Source organism: Perca flavescens, chromosome 8, assembly GCF_004354835.1.
Source record: "Perca flavescens isolate YP-PL-M2 chromosome 8, PFLA_1.0, whole genome shotgun sequence".
Lineage (NCBI taxonomy): Eukaryota > Metazoa > Chordata > Actinopteri > Perciformes > Percidae > Perca > Perca flavescens.
The window spans coordinates 35,738,620-35,762,602 of NC_041338.1; the positions used below are offsets into that span (position 1 = coordinate 35,738,620).

The 23,983-nt window shown below is 40.6% G+C and overlaps 1 protein-coding gene across 1 annotated transcript in view; it reads right to left on the minus strand.

Annotated features, from left to right (window-relative positions):
- Positions 1-23,636, minus strand: part of dld (deltaD) — a 27,481-nt gene extending 3,845 nt beyond the window's left edge. Inside the window, exons 1-11 of the mRNA XM_028584375.1 lie at positions 23,511-23,636; positions 21,878-21,953; positions 18,210-18,289; positions 15,428-15,496; positions 14,282-14,351; positions 11,872-11,972; positions 11,639-11,782; positions 9,938-10,039; positions 8,431-8,621; positions 1,211-1,381; positions 1-146 (exon numbers count right to left, since the gene is read on the minus strand). The exon at positions 1-146 is cut by the window's left edge and continues 44 nt beyond it. Coding sequence (XP_028440176.1) covers positions 1-146; positions 1,211-1,381; positions 8,431-8,621; positions 9,938-10,039; positions 11,639-11,782; positions 11,872-11,972; positions 14,282-14,351; positions 15,428-15,496; positions 18,210-18,289; positions 21,878-21,953; positions 23,511-23,549 — 1,189 coding nt within the window. The 5' untranslated portion in view covers positions 23,550-23,636. The remainder of the gene's footprint in view (positions 147-1,210; positions 1,382-8,430; positions 8,622-9,937; positions 10,040-11,638; positions 11,783-11,871; positions 11,973-14,281; positions 14,352-15,427; positions 15,497-18,209; positions 18,290-21,877; positions 21,954-23,510) is intronic.
- Between the last annotated feature and the right edge of the window lie 347 nt (positions 23,637-23,983).

Sequence of the window (23,983 nt, forward strand, 5' to 3'; positions counted from 1 at the left end):
CGGGGTGCGTGTAGATGACGGAGGGAACGCAGTTGTAGTCGATGTGCACAGCGCCGCCGGCCATGCCCTCCACCGTGATGATGCCCTCGTCCTCGGCCTTGTGCGCCAACATCGGCCCGGCAACCACGTCACCGATGGCATAAATACTGGAGGGAGGAAGTTTAAGCAGGGTTCATACGCATTTTAACCAATACTTTTCATGACTTTTCGGCAAATTTCCATGACTATGTGTTCCTGAAAAGGTCAGTCGACATTCTACAATAAGAATACTAATCTGGGTTAAAGTTGACCCTCAGAGGTTTAACTATTAATGAATGATAATGTCTGTGGTTCATAGAGGGATTCATAATATCGCTCCCCGAATACAACGCTGAGGTTAAGACCATGTGAAAATACATTTATTAATCACATATTATTATGCTGTGTTAAAAATAAATTTCATGACCATTTTCCAACACTTTCGGGGTCTTTTTATGTTTCCAAAACCTCTTTTTTTTTTTTTTTTTTTTTTTTATAAAGAGCTTTATTAAATGTTTTCAAAATTACAGGTTATACACCAAACAACAGCACAATATACAATACTGTATCTGAAGTCTCTTTTATATAGACCTGGTCCCCTAATACTGTATCTGAAGTCTCTTTTATATAGACCTTAGTGGTCCCCTAATACTGTATCTGAAGTCTCTTTTATATAGACCTTAGTGGTCCCCTAATACTGTATCTGAAGTCTCTTTTATATAGACCTTAGTGGTCCCCTAATACTGTATCTGAAGTCTCTTTTATATAGACCTTAGTAGTCCCCTAATACTGTATCTGAAGTCTCTTTTATATAGACCTTAGTGGTCCCCTAATACTGTATCTAAAGTCTCTTTTATATAGACCTTAGTGGTCCCCTAATACTGTATCTGAAGTCTCTTTTATATAGACCTTAGTAGTCCCCTAATACTGTATCTGAAGTCTCTTTTATATAGACCTTAGTAGTCCCCTAATACTGTATCTAAAGTCTCTTTTATATAGACCTTAGTGGTCCTCTTAAACTGTATCTAAAGTCTCTTTTTCCGATTCTAAATACTTTTAGAATAACGTGCTACAAAGTTCAGTAAAGTATGTAAGCACGTTAAAGTGCGAGCCTTGCAATGGCAGGGAAGACTATAGGAAAGAAGCCTATATGTTATTACTGAATGTATACACAGACTGAGCCGGGTGGTACCTGGGCACTTTGGTCTGGAAGCGGTTGTTGACGGGGATGCGGCCCCGGTTGTCCAGCTCGATGCCGACAGAGTCCAGACCCAGGTTCTCCGTGAACGGCCGCCGGCCGATGCAGACAAGCAGCACGTCGCACGTCAGAGTCTCGTTTTTCCCTCCGGCAGCCGCCTCCACCCTGAAACACACGAGGTCACAAAACGTCTGCTATCGTTTCCATTTCAGACACAGAATAGAGAACTACTAGGGCTGAACCAGTGGGAGGAAAGAAGATCGTATCGCCATTTTTGTCTTTTGTGGTCTTTTTTCTAATCATCTGCCTGTGTTAAGTGTGATCCCATGTGGGATACCATATGTGTATATATTAGCTATATGTTTTTGTTGTTGTATCGTGTTGATGTCTTGTCATGAGCACACTGAAGCGAATCCCTAGCACCGAGTTGTATGGCAATAAAGTATTCTTCTTGATTTTCTTGATATTACGATGTGATTGCGTTTATTCAGCCACATATAGATCCTTCTGAGAGGGAGTTAGATTTTTAAGTGGCATGTACTTCTGAATGCCAATTGCGATTGTGTGTGAAATGATGCCATAGCAGGAAAAGGAAGAATGTGTTTCAGGAGGGAAAAACACACGACTTTCACCCCAGAGACCGGGGCTCGTTTCATTCTCTTTCCCCGTTCTTCTTTTCCTAAACCCAACCGTGTCTTATACGTTATTTTATATATTTTACATCTATATTTACGTTATTTTATTTTTATGTTATTTTATATATTTTATGTCTATTTACGTTATTTTATATATTTTATGTCTATATTTACGTTACTTTATATATTTTTATGTTATTTTATATATTTTTACATTATTTTATATATTTTTCGTCTATATTTACGTTATTTTATACATTTTACGTCTATATTTACGTTATTTTGTATATTTTACGTCTATATTTACGCTATTTTATATATTTTACGTCTATATTTACGCTATTTTATATATTTTACATCTATATGTAAGTTATTTTATTCATTTTACGTCTATATTTGTTATTTTATATATTTTACGTATATATTTACATTTTATATATTTTAATGTTATTTTATATATTTTACGTATATATTTACATTTTATATATTTTAAATCTATATTTATGTTATATATTTTAATTTTATATAATTTACTTCTATATTTACATTATTTTATATATTTTACATTACATTATTTTATATATTTTACATCTATATTTACGTTATTTTATATATTTATGTTATTTTATATATTTTACGTCTTACGGTGAAGGACATGCCACTTAATCCAACGCCTACTGATCCTTCTACGTATTCCCCTTGTTCGGTCTTCCTGTAGACTATCCAACGTTTTCTTATATTTCAACATTTTGGTCGCCTTTTTTTACACTGTTGCTTTTCCCCAATGATTTTGTCAATTTTATCTAAGATTTTTTTGTCACTGTTTCCTGACGTTTTTGTTGGGTTTTTTTTAATAGCATTTTTATAGCGTTAACACCCAAATTTAATGAAAATATTGAACTGATTATTTATTGTACTCGTGAAGAGCGTTGTAGGGAACCATCCACGTTAGTTTTGTAAAATAAATTTGGTTGAAAGTAACCCAAACTTCAAATTTTTTGGGGTCAAATCTAAATACATGTTTCTATTAAAGCCATGTAGGATATTTAATTCATAGCTTTTCAAGCTTCAAAAAACAAACATTCTGCAGTGCTCTAATACTAAATAAACTGGATACATAAAACTATACAGCACTGAGCACATGGAACTTCCTGAATGTGCAAAACATACCAGAATATGTAAACAGAAATGTTGTTAGGCTTACATTACATTATAAACAGAAATAAATTGATTATGAGCCGGTCGATTATCGATGCATCGATTATTTGATTAATTTCAACACCTCTAATGTTTAGAATATTAAATTTAGCGCTGCACAATATCGTTTTTGTATCGTCATCGTAATATTAGGGTTAGGGTTTCGGTCAATATTGAAATCACTAATTTTACACGATTAGTTGTCGACTGCTGGAAAGATGTTGCAATTAATGAACTTCAAAAACAGTGGAAAAGTTAAATAAATCAACAGTAATAAAAGCACATACAACTGTGAACTTTGTGTTAATACTTTTCCTATTTAAACTTTATTTTTTCATTCAGAACACGAGAGAAAATTAACTTGCAAAACGTAATGAACTAAATAATTGTTTTTCCTCGATAATTCTGTTTTTGTGATCATTGGGAACCGAAATCCTAATCACGATTACATTTCGATTAATTGCACAGTCCTATCGCAAGCAAAATATGCTTTTCGTGATATTTTCATGCAGCCCCTTATTAACTTTAAAAGGAACACGCCGACTTATTGGGAATTTAGGTTATTCACCGTAACCCCCAGAGTGGGACTAGTCCATACATACTCTTCTCATCTCCGTGTGTGCTGTAAGGCTGTCTGACGGCTCCAGCAGCATCAGGCCAGCACAGATCCTGCAGGTGAATGGTTCCAGTAATCCTACTGCTCCGAATAAGTGACAAAATAACACCAACATGTTCCTATTTACATGTTGTGATTTATAGAGTCACAGCGTGTACAAAAAACAACGTAACATGAGACACAGTCGTCTTCTAACTGTAAACAAACCGGGAACTATATTATCAGGCGGAAGAATATAGTACTTGAGCGGAGTGATATGCTCGCAGCAAGCCTGTCTGAGAATATAGTTCCTGGTTTGTTTACAGTTAGAAGATGGCTGTGTCTCTTGTCACAATGTTTTTTGTACACGCTGTGACTCTACAAATCACAACATGTAAATAGGAACATGTTGGAATTATTTTGTCACAATTTGGAGCAGTAGGCTAGTTGGAACCAGTTACCTGCAGGATCTGTGCTAGGCTAAGCTAATGCTGGAACCATCAGACAGCATTACAGCACACACAGAGATGAGAAGGGTATGTATGGACTTGTCTTACTCTGGGGGTTACGGTGAATAAGCTAAATTCCCAATAAGTCGGCGTGTTCCTTTAACACTATGTTTTACTACTTTAAAAACGTACAATGTGTAACTTTCTGCCCCTAGGGGTCTCTCAACCAAAACAATGGACGGTAAAACCTGGACTTTTGATGACGTTGGGAAGTTGCGTGGAATTATGGGAGTTTTTAGTGTTAAACACCTTCGCTGCCGTATAGAATGCATCAGTTCACGGACGAGTTTACCCATTCAAGTTTATTCACGTTACGTTTAGTAACCTTTATTCATGTTATTGTAATAAAATAGCTGCAGTTTCCCCAACATAATTACGTTTGTCTTGATTAGATTTATATTTGTAGCTGACCAGTTAGCTAGTGAGCCAGCAAGCTAACAGTAGCCAGCAACTAAAACACAAAATATTTCACATATCAATGTCACCTTTTGGATGGTTTCAACACCGGGGCGGACGGGGTTTGTTGTAACGCTAGCTAGCTACTAAACAAGGCTGAGAGACGGGTGTGGGGGGGGATTGTCGGGGGAATCTCCTCGATAGCGAGCCAGGACGATCGATGCCTGTTGTGCAGCAGCAGAACATCTCCCAGCTGACCGGAATTATCTTCAGTAATCTTAACTTTTCGTTTTGGTGCTTAACCCACCTTTTGTCGGGTTAATTTAGCTAACCGTAAAGACAGCTAAACGCAAAGGGGGGAGAAATTCGGCACATAGCTACACCGGTAGCACTACGGAGATGTAGCTAGCTACCGCTATGGATGTTGCGACTCGGTCCTGGGTCTGATATAGTCTGTTTTCCGACGTTTAATTAAACTGCCGTTAGCGTCGTAAGCACCAGGCACTGGAGATAAGTTCTGGCCGGGGGGGTTGCTGTAATTAAAGTAGCTGGCTGATAGCTGACTGGGGGCTAACGGTAGCTAGCTAGCTATATGTCCCGGGGCTGTTGTCAGCTGTCATCCCAACTGCACCGGGGGATTGAGGCAGACAGACCGGGGTGAGCTACTTTGGCTAAATTAGCATTAGATTAATAGTCCATCTATACAGCTAACGTTAACGTTACTAGTGAAGTTATGCCTGGGTTAGCTCAGTCCTGTTAGCGGTGGTCGAAACAGTCATAATAAAAACTAGAACTGCAAGCAGTTATGAACGGGGCCCAAGCCTCCGACGCCGCCCGTCTCCATAGCCGCCAGCCTCCGACGCCGCCAGCCTCCGTCGCCGCCAGCCTCCGACGCCGTCCGCCTCCGACGCCATTCGCCTCCGATGCCCGTCGTCCGCGACGCCCCCGGAGCCGCGCCAGTCGCGCCCGAAGAAGCGCGAAGCTGCGCCGATGCGGGACTCCAAGCATTGAGTAGGGGGGGCACACGTCGGTGAATATCGAGAGGTTTGATGCGCGAGGTCTGCGGTACTCTGCTTTTGAAAATGTAGTGGTTAACAGTTCGTCTCCATGCATGCACAGACTGCTTTTAACAATTCTCTACTATAAACAAACTTCTTAACCCCCCTGACCACAGGGGACAGCAGAGAGAAATGAGAGAGTGACTGAGAGGGTGGTGGTCCAAAAGTTATGGACCAAATTCGCCAAATTTGGTACAGCGCCTCGGAACGCCATGCCGAGCGAGCGCCACAAATTTTGTGTTGATTGCTTTTACTGTGGCAGAGATATCGCAATTGCATATTTCCCATTTAAATGCATTGAGTCAGTGGGCGAAACAAATAAACGTTGCTTATAGCGCCCCCTAAAGGTTGATCTTCGCCAAATTTGGTAGAACGCCTCGGGACGCCATGCCGAGCGAGCACCACAAAGTTTGTGTTGATTGCTTTTACTGTGGCAGAGATATTGCAATAGCAAATTTCCCATAGAAATGTATTGAGAAAATTGGCGGAAAACAAATAAATAGCGTTGCTTATAGCGCCCCCTAAAGGCCGATCTTCGCCAAATTTGGTAGAACGCCTCGGGACGCCATGCCGAGCGAGCACCACAAAGTTTGTGTTGATTGCTTTTACTGTGGCAGAGATATTGCAATTGCAATTTTCCCATTTAAATGCATTGAGTAAGTGGGCGAAACAAATAAACGTTGCTTATAGCGCCCCCTAAAGGCCGATCTTCGCCAAATTTGGTACAGCGCCTCAGAACGCCATCCCGAAAGAGCACCTCAAATTTTGTATTGATTGCTTTTACTGTGGCAGAGATATTGCAATAGCAAATTTCCCATAGAAATGTACTAAGTAAATTGGCGGGAAAACAAATAAACTTTGGTTAGAGCGCCCCTAAAAACCGATCTTCGCCAAATTTGGTACACAGTATCGTAGTGGAATGGTGAACAAGGATCTCAAGTCATTTGGTGATAACTTTAAATTTAACCGAGATATGATATGATACGTGTGTCGTAGCTAACTAGGACAATTTGTTTGGTTGTCAAATTGGCATACTTCAACGTAGCAAAACGATTTCCATAACTTTTTGTCAGGTCTATCTGGAGATGCTAACTACCAGGTTTCGTTCAGATCGGTCGAACGGCCTAGGGGCGAGTTCGCGAAAGTTGGTTTTGCACGTTCTTGCGATACTGCGAAAAAAACGTTTGCGCGCGAAAATGGGCGGGGCCTATATCAGGCAATTCAGCTTGATTCAAGGAACACGTGGATGTAAGAATTTCTAATGTGTGATGTGTATTGTGGGAGTTAATGACAAAAAACCATTACAGCGCCACCTAGTGGTCCACATGTGTAATTTTTGGTAGGTGTGATCCACGGCCCATTGTCCATCTACCCTGTAAATTTGAAGTTGTTCACATTAGTGTAAGTGGTGAATCTAGAGTTGGATCACATTGGGTCCCATAGGCCACGCCCACTTTGACCCCTCGGTACTCCATTCTAGGGATGGCCTCAGGATTGGGCACAGATGGTACGCATCAAATTTCGTATAAATCGGATGAGCCGTTCATGAGATATAAACTTTTTGTATTTGTAGCGCCCCCTAGCGACCAATTTTCTTAAAACGCATGGGGTCCCTCCAGAGGGGCATGGCAAAGAATAATCTAAAGTTTGGGGTTGATAGCTTTCATTTTGGCTGAGATATGGCAAAGTTGGTGTTTTCATAGTTAGCTACTCAAATTTGTTTGTGCGTTATATGCGCAATTTTCATCGTATAAAATTTATTTCCATAACTTTTAGTCAGGCCAGTGTGGAGATGCCACGGTCCAAGTTTCGTGCAGATCGGTCGCACGGTCTAGGAGGAGTTCGAAAAAGTAGGTTTTTGATAAATTGCGATTTTAAAGGCATAAAAGTCCAGGCGGAAATGGGCGTGGCCTATATCACGTGATTCAGTTGGATCCAGGGAACGCGTAGATGTATTGTTTTTGAATGTCGGATGTACGGTTTGGGAGTTATGGGGCCAAACGCGTTTTTGTCTGCTATAGCGCCACCTAGGGGTGGAAATGGGTCAATTTTTGCGCCTGAGGTCCTTGCGGGGTTTTGGACCAGTCCTGAAAATGGCAACTCCCCACTATGTACGGTTTAGGCTGCAGTCAGAGTTTTAGGCGGAGAAGAAGAATAATAATAAAAAAAAAATCCTTAGAAAAACAATAGGGTTCCACAGCCCTGCTGTGCGAACGGCGTAGCTATTGCTACACGCCGTTTCTTCCAGACTCGGGCTTGGACCCCTAATAACTATTAGCGTGTTGAACGATGTTGTGACCTCATAATTTTACTCACAAAGCTTTAGCATCAAGGTTAGCTAGCACATTGTATTAACGTCAAGCTGGTATCGATATTGAACTTTCAAAATAGATAAGGTCTCTGTTGTATTACGGTGATAAAAAGTCGGATGTAATTAATCACAAAATGATGCTGTATGGCAAAAAAAAAAAAAAAGTATTACGGTTACAAGTATTTTTTTTCTGTGACATTGTATGATTTACAATTACTCCTGAACGTATCATCTCGGGGCCAGTGTTCTGACTAACTAACTGGAGGGTGAAAGGTTATATGACGCCACTGACGGGCGACTAAAGGAAACGTGCCGTGTCTGAAAATAAAATAACAGATTTCTCTGGGTTTTGACATTTGGTGGAAACATTTGGGATAGTGTAAGAACACAACTCGTAAAAATAAATAACAGGCATGGTCATTTTTAGACATTTTAAAGCAGAAATGTTACATATTGTACCTTTAACACCCTGCAGGGACAATGAAAAACTAATCGAGACTGCGTTGTACTCACGCCACATCGATCTTGCCATCGGGCCTCTTGGTGGCTCCCAGGACTTTGGTGCCGAGCTTGAACTTGAATCCCTGCTTCTGCAGGATGCGCTGGAAGGTCTTGGACATCTCCATGTCGATGCCCATGCCGCCCACGTGGCCCAGGAACTCCACTGCTGTGACTTTAGAGCCCAGACGCTGCCACACTGACCCCTACAGGACGGGAAGACATACACTTGTGACTCACACACTTTTAGGTAGACATGTTCCGATACCAGTATCGGTATCGGCTCCGATACTGCCTAAAACGCTGGTATCGCTATCGGGAAGTACTGGAGTTTATGCACCGATCCGATACCACGTAATAAAGCCCTAAAGAAAATCTACGTTAAAGTAGTTTATTTATGTTCTTTTTCCGTTATAACCAACTATTGTTTGTGTTTGTTCATGTTTTACAAAGAGTTTAACCTGAGCCAGACAACAAAGATAGAAATAATATCACATCCATACCTGGGATAGTAGTATACAGCTGTTAAAACATAATAAAATATATAACCCACTGGTATCGGATCGGTACTCGGTATCGGCCGATACACAAGTTCAAGTATCGGAATCGGGAAGCAAAAAATGGTATCGGACCATCTCTACTTTTAGGGCCCTGTCTTGCACCCGGCGCAGCGCAAAGTCTGACGTTAAGTATCTTTGCTAGTTTAAAGCGTAACTCTCGCCAAAATGCAACCTAGGGTCTTTTTGTGAATGTACCCCGAGTCAAACTTTCATTTAAAAGCATATTTAGGACGGAAGCCCCACTTTTAAGATGGACCGTATTCTCGTTTTTGGGTCAAATGGCCTTTTGAATGGGAGTGCTAGGGGCACTTTTATGCTAGCCTCAAAATAGCTATTTTTAAACCACTAAGAAGGCTCGACACAACATGAGACGTTGCCTGAAGTATCACCAGGGGCTCTACACGTTAACTACACCTGTGCACACAGGATCTACTAAATCTGTGGCTACTTGTTTTGATATTGACTCGTTGTGACTGCCGATGTGGTAGCGGCAGGAAACAACCAGAGCTACGGTGAGTTGTTCAAAACCTTTTTTAGTAAACTCTGTGAACACAACCAATGTTCTTAAAGCTTGAGTTCAGGTGTAGAGCCCCTGGTGATAATTGGAGCAACGTCTCAGGTTGTGTCAAGCCTTCTAAGTGGTTTAAAAATAGTGATTTTGATGCTATCGTAGTAGTGCTCCCAAGAACTCCAATTCAAAAGGCCATTTGACTGAAAAACAGGAATACGGTATATCTTTAAAGTGGGGCTTCCGTCCTAAATATGCTTTTAAACTTAGTTTGACTCGGGTACAAATTCACAAAAAGACCCTTAGGTTGCATTTTGGCGAGAGTTACGCTTTAAGACCGGCTTTTATTTTCTAATTTTATAACTCCTTCTAAAAATCTCTTTCGCTTTTGGGGTTCTACGCTCTGATTGGACTGCAAGCTGGCGACACTGAACCAGAATAAGGGGATGCTGACCAGCTCCACTCCGATGACTCCGGCTCCGATCACGATCATCTCCTCGGGGACTTTTTTCAGGGACAGAGCTCCTGTTGACGACACAATTGTATCCTCATCAATCTAGAAAAGAAAAAAAAGGGAAAAACTTTCAAGGCTGTAAAGATGTTTTAACACAGTTACACATTTCATATTTACATATTTAACTTTAATCTGTGAGAAACTGAAGGATTAAGTGTTCCTTTATGTGTTCCTAAATGATTTTAGAGACATGTGGTTCTCACAGGACAGCAACGCTACAAACATGATGATCTAGATCACATGTGTCAAACTCGAGGCCCGCGGGCCAAATCCGGCCCGTTGCAGATTTAGATCCGGCCCGTATATCAATTTGGGGTCACAATCAATTTTGGCACCGCCTAGTTGTGCGCCAAAACCAAAAACACAGGAAAGTGTTTTCTTTAAACTGCAATTACCTGACATTCAAAGCAGAATGTCAGATTTGCCGACTCTGAGACTCAGAAATTCCCCCAGAAGCAGAGAGAGAGAGAGTTTTGATATTAAGGCTGAGACAAATTGTTGTTAAAAAAAAAAAAAAAAAAAAAAAAAAAAAAAATGCTAAGGAACTCTTGATGACCTCTGTAGGGCTTCACGTCAACAAAAATGCGACAAAAAGCGTACAAATTTACAACAAAAAAGTGACAAATGTCTGAGAAAGCCACAAAAAAAGTCAGAAAAAACAACAAAAATGAGGGAAAAAGCTGCCAAAATGTTTTAAAAAAAAGTGACATGCAGTAACAAAAGCATGTCAATAAACTCTACTTGTCTGGCCCTTGGTGCGATTCTCTTTTTCCAGTGTGGCCCCTAGAGAAAATTAGTTTGACACCCGTGATGTAGATCGAGAGAATAAATAAAATAAATAAAGATATATATACAGTACAGGCCAAAAATTTGGACACACCTTCTCATTCAATGTGTTTCCTTTTTATTTTCATGACTATTTACATTGTAGATTCTCACTGAAGGCATCAAAACTATGAATGAACACATATGGAATTATGTACTTAACAAAAAAGTGTGAAATAACTGAAAACATGTCTTATATTTTAGATTCTTCAAAGTAGCCACCCTTTGCTTTTTTTGATAACTCTGCAAACCCTTGGTGTTCTCTCAATGAGCTTCATGAGGTAGTCACCTGAAATGGTTTTACCTTCACAGGTGTGCCTTGTCAGGGTTAATTAGTGGAATTATTTCCCTTATTAATAAAAAAAGCAAAGGGTGGCTACTTTAAAGAATCTAAAATATAAGACATGTTTTCAGTTATTTCACACTTTTTTGTTAAGTACATAATTCCATATGTGTTCATTCATAGTTTTGATGCCTTCAGTGAGAATCTACAATGTAAATAGTCATGAAAATAAAAAGGAAACGCAGTGAATGAGAAGGTGTGTCCAAACTTTTGGCCTGTACTGAATATATATAAAATATGATGCATTGCTATAGATTAAACTACCCAGAGAACATAAAAAAGGAGCACAACCTTGAACATCTACAGAAGTAAAATGCTACATACACAGCAGGAATATTAATGCAGAAACAACCGATAGAAAACTTTTTAATACTTTTTAAAATGCAGGACTTTAATTTGAAGCGGAGTATTTTCCCAGAGTGGTATTATTAGTACTTTTTACTTTGGCTGTAAGGATTCAAACGGAGCCGTACCGGGATCCCTGGGAAGGGCGTGACCTCGGAGCCGGTGGCGATGAGGATGTTCTTGGTGTTGATGACCTGCTCGCTGCCGTCGGCTGCTACGGCCGTCACCTGGTTCTTACCGGTCACCCTCCCGAAACCGCTGACGTGGGTCACCTGAGGGGGGGGTCAGAGTCTTAATAGGACGCTGAGTGAACAGCCGTTAAATTTAAAAAAAGGAGACGAGAGAGTAAACGAGGGCTGACTTTGTTCTGTTTGAATAGATGTGCGATTCCTCCGGTCAGGGCTTTGACAGCTCCGCTCTTCTGAGCCATCATCTTCTCGAGGTTCAACGACAGGCCTGAAACTGAGAGAGAGAGAGAGAGAGAGAGAGAGACAGAGAGAGAGAGAGACAGACAGACAGAGAGAGAGGGAGACAGACAGACAGAGAGAGAGAGAGACAGACAGAGACAGAGAGAGACAGAGAGAGAGACAGAGACAGACAGAGAGAGAGACAGACAGACAGACAGAGACAGAGAGAGACAGAGAGAGAGACAGAGACAGAGAGAGAGAGAGACAGACAGACAGAGAGAGAGAGACAGAGAGAGAGAGAGAGAGACAGACAGACAGAGACAGAGAGAGAGGGAGAGAGAGAATATGACTGAGTTTTAATGTCAAGTTTTGGTTGTGTTTTAACTGATAAAGGGGAAGGTCAGGTAAGGGCTTTCTAGAGCTGGGCGATTATTTTCCTTAAAAAAATCTGCGATTTTTTAATTAAAAAAAACTCGATTTACGATTCGATTTCCCCCCCCCCCACCCCTTCCATTTAAAACAAAATAACTGCGAACTGTAAATATTTAAAAAAATATATATTTATTATATTTAATTAAAGTCCATCAACATAAACAAAATTGCAAAGGCAAACCCTTTCTCTAAGTGAAAAGTCACTGTGCAGTGTGCAACAAAGATTGTTAAACATCCAAATTATTTATACTGTATTTGGACTGAGCTAATAAAAACAACAAAAAATCCTGAGGTAACTCTTAGTTGAACTCAACATGTCAACAGTAACACCATTCGCCATGAAAAATGTAATTGCATTTTAAACATTCTTTGAAAGGAAAATGAGCCAATCAACAACAGCAGGCTTGAGGCAAGTTGGGTGACAGCTCGGCTTCAGACCTCGAACCTCCTGCCGTTCATTCTGGCGTCACTTTGACGGCAAATAACTTTACATCTGAAGCGTTTAAAGACTTTATTTGTCCGTTGTTTATTTCTAAAGAAACACGACAATGTATAAAAGGCTCCATTACCTCGTACCTCACGTTATGCTCTGTAGCAGACAATTTTATAAAAATAGGCTAACGATTGGGTCATAACCACGAGACTTACTGTCACACAGTAGAGGAATTACCGTATAGTACAGGAGAAGCTCACAGGCAGTTTGGACTTCCATTATCTGTTTAGGTTTAATTACTAATGTTAACTAGCATGTTAGTGATCAGTAATTAGCCTGTGTCTATGTTATCTCCTTACATATACCTACACTCTCCGTCTCTGTGAGATTGGGAATGATTGAGATTTCTCTCTCACAGCTACCAGAAGACTTCACACTTTCAGACACGTTGCTCACGTCACATCTACGTCTTCAAGCTCAGTTGGAGGCTGCTCAGTAACACTCAGCCAGCACCGGGAAAGAGACTTCTGATATCCTCCACTGGTCTCAGACCAGAGACACGGGGTCTGGTGGTCCAGTTTATATACTGTCTCTGGTGTTTCCCCCTTTTACTGCCATTTTATACATGGATGTAGATGTTATCAATCGGAAAGCCTCGTCAGTGTCTCTCAGGCTACATTTACATCGCTACGTTTTGGTTAAAAAAAAAGAAGAAATATCTTCTGCTACATTTCCCCCTCTCATTCCCCCTGCTCTGGTGTTTCCCCCTCTCATTCCCCCTGCTCTGGTGTTTCCCCTCTCATTCCCCCTGCTCTGGTGTTTCCCCCTCTCATTCCCCCTGCTCTGGTGTTTCCCTCCTCTCGTTCCCCCTGCTCTGGTGTTTCCCCCTCTCATTCCCCCTGCTCTGGTGTTTCCTCCTCTCATTCCCCCTGCTCTGGTGTTTCCTCCTCTCATTCCCCCTGCTCTGGTGTTTCCCCTCTCATTCCCCCCTGCTCTGGTGTTTCCCCGCTCATTACCCCTGCTCTGGAGTTTCCCCTCTCATTCCCCCTGCTCTGGAGTTTCCCCTCTCATTCCCCCCTGCTCTGGAGTTTCCCCCTCTCATTCCCCCTGCTCTGGATTTTCCCCCTCTCATTCCCCCTGCTCTGGTGTTTGCGAGCCACAAACGGAGACTTTTGGCAACAGACACTAACGCCAGCGTTTCTACTCCTGATTGGCTCTTATCAGTCACAACTTTGACTTAAAGACTTAAAAGCTACTAACGTTACCAGGGCAACTACCATAAGTGGGCAGAGCCTACACGTTGCCTGTTATTTATGCACTGTATACCAGAATGACGATGAGATATTTTGGTTTGGGCGTTTTAGTTTAAACGGAGATTAGTTCTTCTAGTGGAGATAAAAACACTTTGTGTGCACAGAGATCACAGAACGTAAATATATTATGAGCTGACGCGCTGAGCTACACCAATCGTCCCTTTAAAGTCCGGAGAAGTTTCTTACTTTCGATGCCTCTGCTTTCAAAGTCCTTGCCGTGAGCCATGTGGTACAAGTAGGAGTTGTTCAGCAGAGCCTGCAGACACAAAACATCCGTTAACACAGCCGGAGGAAAGTTGTTTCCATATCATATTTCTTATGTTCAACTATGTGTGTGTGCACAACTCTGCAGCTTTGTGAACTTAAACTATACAAAATGCTTTACAGGATATCTTGCCGTTTTAACTATTGAATCCAACAGACATGTTCGACTAAAGCATGATTTATGCTAGGGCTGGTCTCGATTGAAGAAATTCTGAGTCGACTAACACTCATTCAACTGTACCGACTAATCGATTAGTTGATTTAATCGACAGATCTGTAAATCTGAGTTTCTCCGCAAAGAGTCCTGCAAAAAGTACCACTTTAATTCTCGTGTTTACCAGAGATGTGCTCGTACGTTTCTTGGAAATAAGTCAATCAGCATGAAAAAAAAGGCATCAAACATGACTAATGGACTAAAGAAATCTAAGTTGACCAAGACCAAAACGACCGATTAGTCGACTAAGAGGGAGCAGCCCTAATTTATGCGTCTGCGTAAAATCTGCACTGTGGCTACAAACACAAGTACGTGGAGACACGAACCTTCGCCGTAGCCTAATGTGCACCTCTAGAAAAATGTAACTACACTTCGCAAGTCGCTCAGCCGTGGCGTGGTAGCGTTGCGCCCATCCATATGATGCACACTGCACACATAATTTGGGCGATATGAATGTAAGCTGATTGCAGAAGTGACACTGATCTGTGTTTTTGTTTATTATTTTTAAAGAAGTGGCAGAGCAGGTTCCGAAAAGCAAATCCAGTGTGGCAGCGTTTACGTTTTTATGATGTAAATTGAGGGAGCACAAGCAGTATCGGCTCCAAATATCGGCTCAAGAAAATCAGCAGCCCGTATCGGCTAAAAAAAAAAAGCGGTATCGGCACTTAAAAATCCATATTGGTTGATCCCTAGAAGATAATCACCATCACTCTCTCACTCTACCACACCCACACACACACTTCAGGTCCCTTACGTAGGCTACGGCAAAAGCTCCGTGTAGATCCCTCTGCAGGTCTCTCAGGACCATAAATCACGCTTTAAACTGCGGCTCAAACTACCGATGAAATATTTACCTTGGAGGGGATGCAGCCGACGTTCAGACAGGTCCCACCCAGCGAGGCATTTTTCTCAACACACACTGTCTGTCGAAGGAAAACAGGAGATTGTGAGAAAACCTGCATTATTTACATAATTAAAACTTAATGTGAATAAGAGGTTTTTCCATCAGCTGGGATCAAGAGGGAAAAAAATGGGCCAGGTCAAGTTTTTCCAGAAAGAGATACACACCAGATGTTAAGCTGCCCAATTGGTGGTGATGACGCAGTGGATTTGACACATCGCTTTTGTGTGGGAGACCCGGGTTCGATTCCCACTGACATACATCAACCAATGTGTCCCTGAGCAAGACACTTAACCCCTAGTTGCTGCAGAGCAACAATTGCTTAGCAATTGTAAGTCGCTTTGGATAAAAGCGTCAGCTAAATGACATTTAATGTAATTAGAAATTAGAAGAAAGAATTTGTTACACAGAAACACAGATTTCTGTAGCTGTTTACTATCAGCGTGTGCAATATATCCTGCTGTTTGCAGACATACTGTACGTGATTAATAACAAATGTTTATTGTGAGCTACAGTTTACAATGTCATTTATTTAAATAAATTAAGTTTCCAGCGACCACATAGCACATTAACAACTGTCAAGCAACAAGGGGGTGATTTTGTAATGCCCAATAGTAAGGAAAGTGTTGTTGCTTTTGAGAACCGAAAAGGTCCCATGACCTCATTTTATGAGGATTTTTTTTTAACATTAATATGCGTTCCCCCCAGCCTGCCTACGGTCCCCCAGTGGCTAGAAATGGTGATAGGTGTAAACCGAGCCCTGAGTATCCTGCTCGGCCTTTGAGAAAATGAAAGCTCAGATGGACCAATCAGGAATCTTCTCCTTATGAGGTCATAAGGAGCAAGGTTACCTCCCCTTTCTCTGCTTTGCCCACCCAGAGAATTAGGCCCACCCATGAGAGAGAGAGAGAGAGAGAGAGAGAGAGAGAGAGAGAGACATCATGGCTTTCAAACGAGCAAAGTGGCAGTTGGTCAAGGCCACACCCCCACCCTCCACCTTGCCCCCCCCTCTTCTCCTCAATAGCTTCAGACACAGAAATGGTACATCCTAAGGAAAGCTCATTGTGGGACTGGGTCTAGTGGCTGTAATTCTGCACCAAGGCTGAATTTCGGGAAAGAGACTTCAGATACAGTATTAAGGGACCACTAAGGTCTATATAAAAGAGACTTTAGATACAGTATTAGAGGACCACTAAGGTCTATATAAAAGAGACTTTAGATACAGTATTAGAGGACCACTAAGGTCTATATAAAAGAGACTTTAGATACAGTATTAGAGGACCACTAAGGTCTATATAAAAGAGACTTTAGATACAGTATTAGGGGACCACTAAGGTCTATATAAAAGAGACTTTAGATACAGTATTATGGGACCACTAAGGTCTATATAAAAGAGACTTCAGATACAGTATTAGAGGACCACTAAGGTCTATATAAAAGAGACTTTAGATACAGTATTATGGGACCACTAAGGTCTATATAAAAAGAGACTTTAGATACAGTATTATGGGACCACTAAGGTCTATATAAAAGAGACTTCAGATACAGTATTAGGGGACCACTAAGGCCTATATAAAAGAGACTTTAGATACAGTATTAGAGGACCACTAAGGTCTATATAAAAGAGACTTTAGATACAGTATTATGGGACCACTAAGGTCTATATAAAAGAGACTTTAGATACAGTATTAGGGGACCACTAAGGTCTATATAAAAGAGACTTCAGATACAGTATTAGGGGACCACTAAGGCCTATATAAAAGAGACTTTAGATACAGTATTAGGGGACCACTAAGGCCTATATAAAAGAGACTTTAGATACAGTATTAGGGGACCACTAAGGTCTATATAAAAGAGACTTCAGATACAGTATTAGGGGACCACTAAGGCCTATATAAAAGAGACTTCAGATACAGTATTAGGGGACCCCTAAGGTCTATATAAAAGAGACTTCAGATACAGTATTAGGGGACCACTAAGGCCTATATAAAAGAGACTTCAGATACAGTATTATGGGGACCACTAAGGTCTATATAAAAGAGACTTTAGATACAGTATTAGGGGACCACTAAGGTCTATATAAAAGAGACTTCAGATACAGTATTAGGGGACCACTAAGGCCTATATAAAAGAGACTTCAGATACAGTATTAGGGGACCCCTAAGGTCTATATAAAAGCAGAATGTCAGAGGACCTTTAATAGCATGACGGAGAATACTTATGGAATAGAAATCATCTACACCTCCAAAAGCCTCCACATGGCTTTCTGATATTACGATGTTTCTAAAAATAGAAAAAAAAAATCAAATACTCTCTTAGAGGATCAACCAGAAAATTCTACAAAACTTGGGACCCTTTACTGGCTAACTTTGAAAGACTTACTACACTTGCCTCTTAATTACTGCTAAGAGTTGTAAAGCACAATGATTACATTATTTGCTATCACGAGTAATAGAAGAATTGTGTTTTTTTGTTTCTTTATCTGTCCTTTCCTCGGCATAAGGGTTTGTCGTGGGTGAGATGGGGTTAATAGAAAGATGTCTTGTTAGAATTGACAATGTAATGTTGCGATGTATATTGTACCTTCTCTAAAACAATAAAAATACAGGGGCAGAGACATTTTTTGAACTATTAAAATAGTATTTTTTTCCCAATGTGATGACGTTTATCATCTAATTCTGGCAAAAGCAGATATCCCCCAACGGGTTTGTTTTTCCTCGTTGAAGGCAGCTTACCTTGAAGCCCAGCTGTGCGGCTTTGATGGCAGCGACGTAGCCGCCCGGACCGGAGCCCACCACCGTGACGTCTGCATCGACTACAGAGAGGTAACACAAGAAACCTTTAGCACGAGTTTACAACAAGCAGCTCAGAGCACAGAGACACTGGAGAGACTTTACCCCCCGCCGAGGAAGCTCTGAGGCCCAGAGAACAAACAGCACAGAGTCACCTTCTACGTTTACATTGCTACGTTTTAGAGTTTTGAGCCAAAAGCGATCGTTGTGCACACAAGCTCCTGAGCGGAGCTGGAAACGCAGCACTAAAAAAAGGCACAAGTGTATGAAATTGTTAACACCTTTAAGTTCTTAGGCATCCACATCTCAGACTCCCTTTCATGGTCCTTCCATATGAGCTGTGCCACTAAGAAGGCACATCAGAGGCTTTATTTTTTGCGGTGTCTTACGAAATACAGTCTCTTAACCTTCTACCGCTGTACAATTGAGAGTATACTGACATGTAATATTGTAGTGTGGTTTGGCAGGGCTACTTCACATGACCTTAAAGCGCAACTCTCGCCAAAATGCAACCTAGGGTCTTTTTGTGAATGTACCTGAGTGAAACTTCGGCTTAAAAGTATATTTTGGACGGAAACGGTACTTTTAAGATTTACCGTATTCTTGTTTTTCAGTCAAATGGCCTTTTGAATGTGAGTGCTTGGGGGCACTACTACGATAGCATCAAAATCACTATTTTTAAAGCACTAAGAAGGCTCGACACAACATGAGACTTTGCTCCAAGTATCGCCAGGGGCTCTACACATGGACACAGCATGGAGAACATGGTGTGTGTTCAGAGTTCACTAAAAAAGAAAGGTTTTAACAACTCACTGTAGCTGTTGGTGTTTCCGCTCGCCCTCCATCTCGCCAACGTAACAGGGAGGAGAGTAAAGATGAAAGCTCCTAAAGCTTAATTCCAGATAAATGCACGGATAATTTGTCGTTTTGTCGTTAGTAAAAAACAATATTGGCCTTGCAGTTGAAAAAGGAGCCTCATATAAGAATGACATTTCCTCCAATGGAATCCGTTCATTCGCACTCAGAGATCGACTCTCAAAAGTTTGACTCTAGTACATTCAGAAAAAGACCCCAGGTTGCATTTTGGCCAGAGTTGCGCATTAACGGGCCGGCTACCATGCACGCGTAACGAATACCGAACGGATATTCCAAAGCTACGCCTCCACTATAATCAATGAAACCGGCGACACCGGACACGAAAGCAACATTTGTGGTGCATCTGCTCCGGAGATCCGCTCTACCAGCGTAAAAAACAGACAGTCTTCTATTATTGTAGTATAATTATAAAAGTATTTACACAGAAATGGATCATAAAGTGTCTATATTTCTTTAAAATTAAACTACCGGTATACAGGAAATTGTCAGTGAGCGGATTACCAGTTTGGTTTTGAGAGTTTCTGTTTTTATTTCTTGTTTCCCCGTCACCTGCGTCCTCTGATAACAGCTGACAGGAGATTGACGTTTAGCGCTGGACGATATATCGATATTATATCGTGATATGAGACTAGATATCGTCTTAGATTTTGGATATCTTAATATCGTACGTGTTGTCTTTTCCTGGTTTTAAAGGCTGCATTACAGTGAAGTTACGATGTTTTGTGAACACACCTGACTGTTGAAACTGTTGTATTATTTGCCTTTTCCCCCACTTACCAGTCCCTCCAGAAATACGCGATTATGCGATGGCATAATTCAATGCATAATCAGTGAAAGTCCGCATATTTATGCAGGGACCGCATTTTTTCAAATATGCCGCACTTTCGCCGCATAAATTGCCGATTTCCGCGCAAAATATGCGGTGCTTGCATGATTTCATAATCTCCTCACTTTCGTTGCAAAAAAGTCGCATGTATTTTAGTAGAGATGGTCCGATACCGATAATACCACCTAAAACGCTGGTATCGGTAAGTACTGGAGTTTATGCACCAATCCGATACCACGTAATAAAGCACTAAAGAAAATCTACGTTAAAGTAGTTTTTTATGTTCTTTTTCCGTTATAACTGACTGTCAAACTGGAAAATAAAAGAAAGTTCTGGGGCATTCATGGTTTGTGTTTGTTCATGTTTCACAAAGAGTTTAACCTGAGCCAGACAGACAACAAAGATAGAAATCATATCCCATCCATACAGAGATAGTAGTATACAGCTGTTATACATCATATCACATCCATACAGAGATAGTAGTATACAGCTGTTTAAACATAATAAAATATATGACACACTGGTATTGGATCGGTACTCGGTATCGGCAGATACGCAAGTTCAGGTATCGGAATCGGGAAGCAAAAAATGGTATCGGACCATCTCTATATTTTAGCAGAAAGTTGAAAAATGTTGCGTTTACTTCACACACGAGCACCCATTTTCTCCTGTTGCCATGGGAACGTTATGAAGTGATGTAATTACGCGACGTGAACATCATTGAAAAGCAGGATGTTGGGGAGAAGAAAAAAAAAAAAAAAAAAAAAAAAATCGCATTTTTTAAGAAAAAGTGCAACATAATCAACGATTTTTGCCCGCAACAATCACAAAAAAACTCCGCATTTTTCTGTAAGGACTGACTTAGTCATTATATCCACATTACTGATGATTATTTATCTTAAATCTCATTGTGTAAATATTTATTGAAAGCGCCAATAGTCAACACTACAATACCGTTGTGGTATCGATATCGAGGTATTTGGTCAAAAATATTGTGATATTTGATTTTCTCCATATTGCCCAGCCCTAACTGCAGCTCTGTGCCGGCTCCAAAAGGTTTTGAATATCAACCCTGAGACAAAGTCTGCTGAGAAAGAGTTTCAACGAGGCTTTTATTGTGAAATAACGACAGGAAATAATAATAATAATAATAATAATCATTATTATTATATAGGTCACAGTCACTGCCAGTAGCTCAGTGGAGAATGGTTAATAGTTGAAAACAAGGTTTGAAGAGATGTCCAACTCCGTTCTTATAAATATTTTAACCCTTGTGTTGTCTTCCCGATGACCATGCAACTTTTTGATTTTCTGGGTCCAACTTTGTCACTTTTTGAGACGTTTTTGTCGAATTTTTATGCGCTTCCCCGACATTTAAGCTTTTTCCATCATTTTGTCACCTTTTTACATTTTCTTTTATCATTTCAAATGCTATAAAATTTTATAAAAACAACCAAATCCAATGAAAGTAGTGAACTGATCATTCACTTAACTTGTGAAGATCGTTATACGGAACTATCCACGTTATTTTTTTGAAAAAAACCCAAATTTCTTATAGAGAAACCTTTTGAAAATGGGTCAAATTTGACACGAGGACACCAGGAGGGTTAAGGTGCAGTGTTCGTGACTGACTGGGGAATTTTGTAGTCCTAATTTCCTGTCATCTCTCTGCTGCAGACCAATAAAAAGGCATTAAAAACACACCCCCAAAAAATAAATACACCATATATCAAACTCTCCTACATCGGCCGACATCGATTCTTTTCCACATTTTCATATTAATATCTTAAACTTTCTCAATGAGGTTTATGTTTTAAGTCAAATTTAGCATTTGTCACATTTGATTCTCAGCATAATTAGTGCCGTATAGGGATATAGCTGTTTTTAAGTTTTAAAAAAGTCGTCTTACTGGCTGCTTTGTCGGCGTAGGTTCTGACGGACAGCGCTGAAGCTCCGTGCAGTTTGCAGGGCAGGTGGTGGCTCCGCTGTGAGGCAAATCAAAACAAGACCGTCAAACACAGATTAGATTTAGGGAAACTGGCACGTTGCTTTGTTAACAGAAAGAAAGAATGAATGGAAGAAAGGGGGAAGAGGAAACCGAAGAATGGAAGAAGGAAAGTAAATGGACGTAAGAAACAGAAAGAGGGAAAGTTTAGGAGGAAGAATTGGAAAAAAAAATAGGTTTGAAGGCAGTAAGAAAGATAGGAAAGTAAATAGGGGAGGAAAGAGAGGGATGATGGGGGGGACAAATGAATGGAAGAAGTCCTGCCTGCCCTGTCACTGCAAGCCTCTCATGCTTATACATCTCTCAGTACATTCATGTGCATTTTTTATTTAGCATCTTTTGTTTTAGTGTCCATATTATTCATGTAGATTTGTTATTTTATAATCCTGTTTATGATGTATGTGTACGCTGTGTGATGTCTTTAAGCCAGTGGGACCTGGAATGTTTCCTTGGGAATCAATAAAGTATCTATCTATCTATCTATCTATCTATCTATCTATCTATGAGATGAAAGATGGGACAAAATAAAGTAAAAAAAAGACACACAGGAGAGACGAGTGAATTTTTCTGCTGGAACAGTGAAAGTGGCCGTTGTGTTTTTTGGGGGGATTTAACCAGAAAACAAAAAAAAAGTTTTAAGGACCAGAGTCTGTTTCCAACGGAGGACTTAATGTACGGTCTCTACGGTATCTATAGCAACTGTTAGCTCTTTCATCTGTCAGAGCTGCGCATCAAACCTCAAACTCTGCATTAGCCTTTCAAGCTACGCAGGCTGCTCACGCGCTGGCTAGTTGTCAAGCAAACATGTTTAAATATGTGATATTAAAGACTAGCTATATAACCGTGAATACACTTCTCCAAAGAGAAAGTAGCGTGTTATTTGGCTCATGAATCTGTGAGACGACACGGCCGTAAGTGGCTGAGCCTCTGACATAACCACACTCAGTGTTAGCATTAGCTAACCACTGCTAACTAGCTTAGCATGCTAACATGCATCGTAGGGAGAGAGAGCTATCAACTGTAACGTTGACTAACGAGTTAATATTTTGTCAAGCGTTACAAGAAACCATTACACTTAGCATACAAATATCACGCAATGCTCAACTTAACTCAAAAAGTTAACTTATAGACGAAGTAGCAAACATTAACTTAGCTACGTTAAGGTTACCCTTTTCCATGATGCGTACCAATATCCAACAACAAAAGTCGCAATTTTATTTAAATGTGGGGTTTTATTTCGCGCCGAATTAATAAGACTGAGTTAATAAATTAGACAATGTATCAACGACATGTCAAAAGGACATATTTATTTCGCCAATAACCACAACAACTTAGAATGGCACTTTTTTCCAGTGAAGTCTGGCGTTATGTTTCTCTCTGTACGAGTTCTCCGGAGATGTTAGCTGACATGCTAGCCAGGCCCGGGCCAAAAGTCTAAAACTACCAGTTTCCCCAGGACCAACAGCCCAGTGGGCCCAGTCAGAAGCAGCTCCGGACAACATATGCTGGTTAGTATATTAATAATATCCGTCCTTACCGTTGCCAAGGAGCGGTATAACTGCGTCCAGCTCTGCATTTTGTCTATGTCCCCTTACCGGATCTGTAACCTACAGTAGCCCGATCAGCCAAGGACTCCTGTCATTGCGCATGCGCAGTAACAGTCGACGAAAACACGCCCTAAGTCGCGTCTATTTGACGTCCATGATTTCGAAAGCTGAAAAACAGTTGAAACCATAGACAGTAAAAGGTTGAAACCAGTCATAGTGAATACTTCCAAAAACACCTATGTGCTTTTATTACTGAGAATATTTATGAGAGTCTCGTTTTAGAGGAATATGTTGTTTGGTCTGAAGTAATTTGCTCTTGATATACAGTATATGTCCCTGTAAGACTAAAAACACAAACTTAACTGCATTATTCATGTAATAAAAGTTAGATAAGCAATTATTTTCGATATATTTTTGCACAGAGTGGAGGAGAGAAAAGGTGAATTATAAGCTTTTGCAAAAA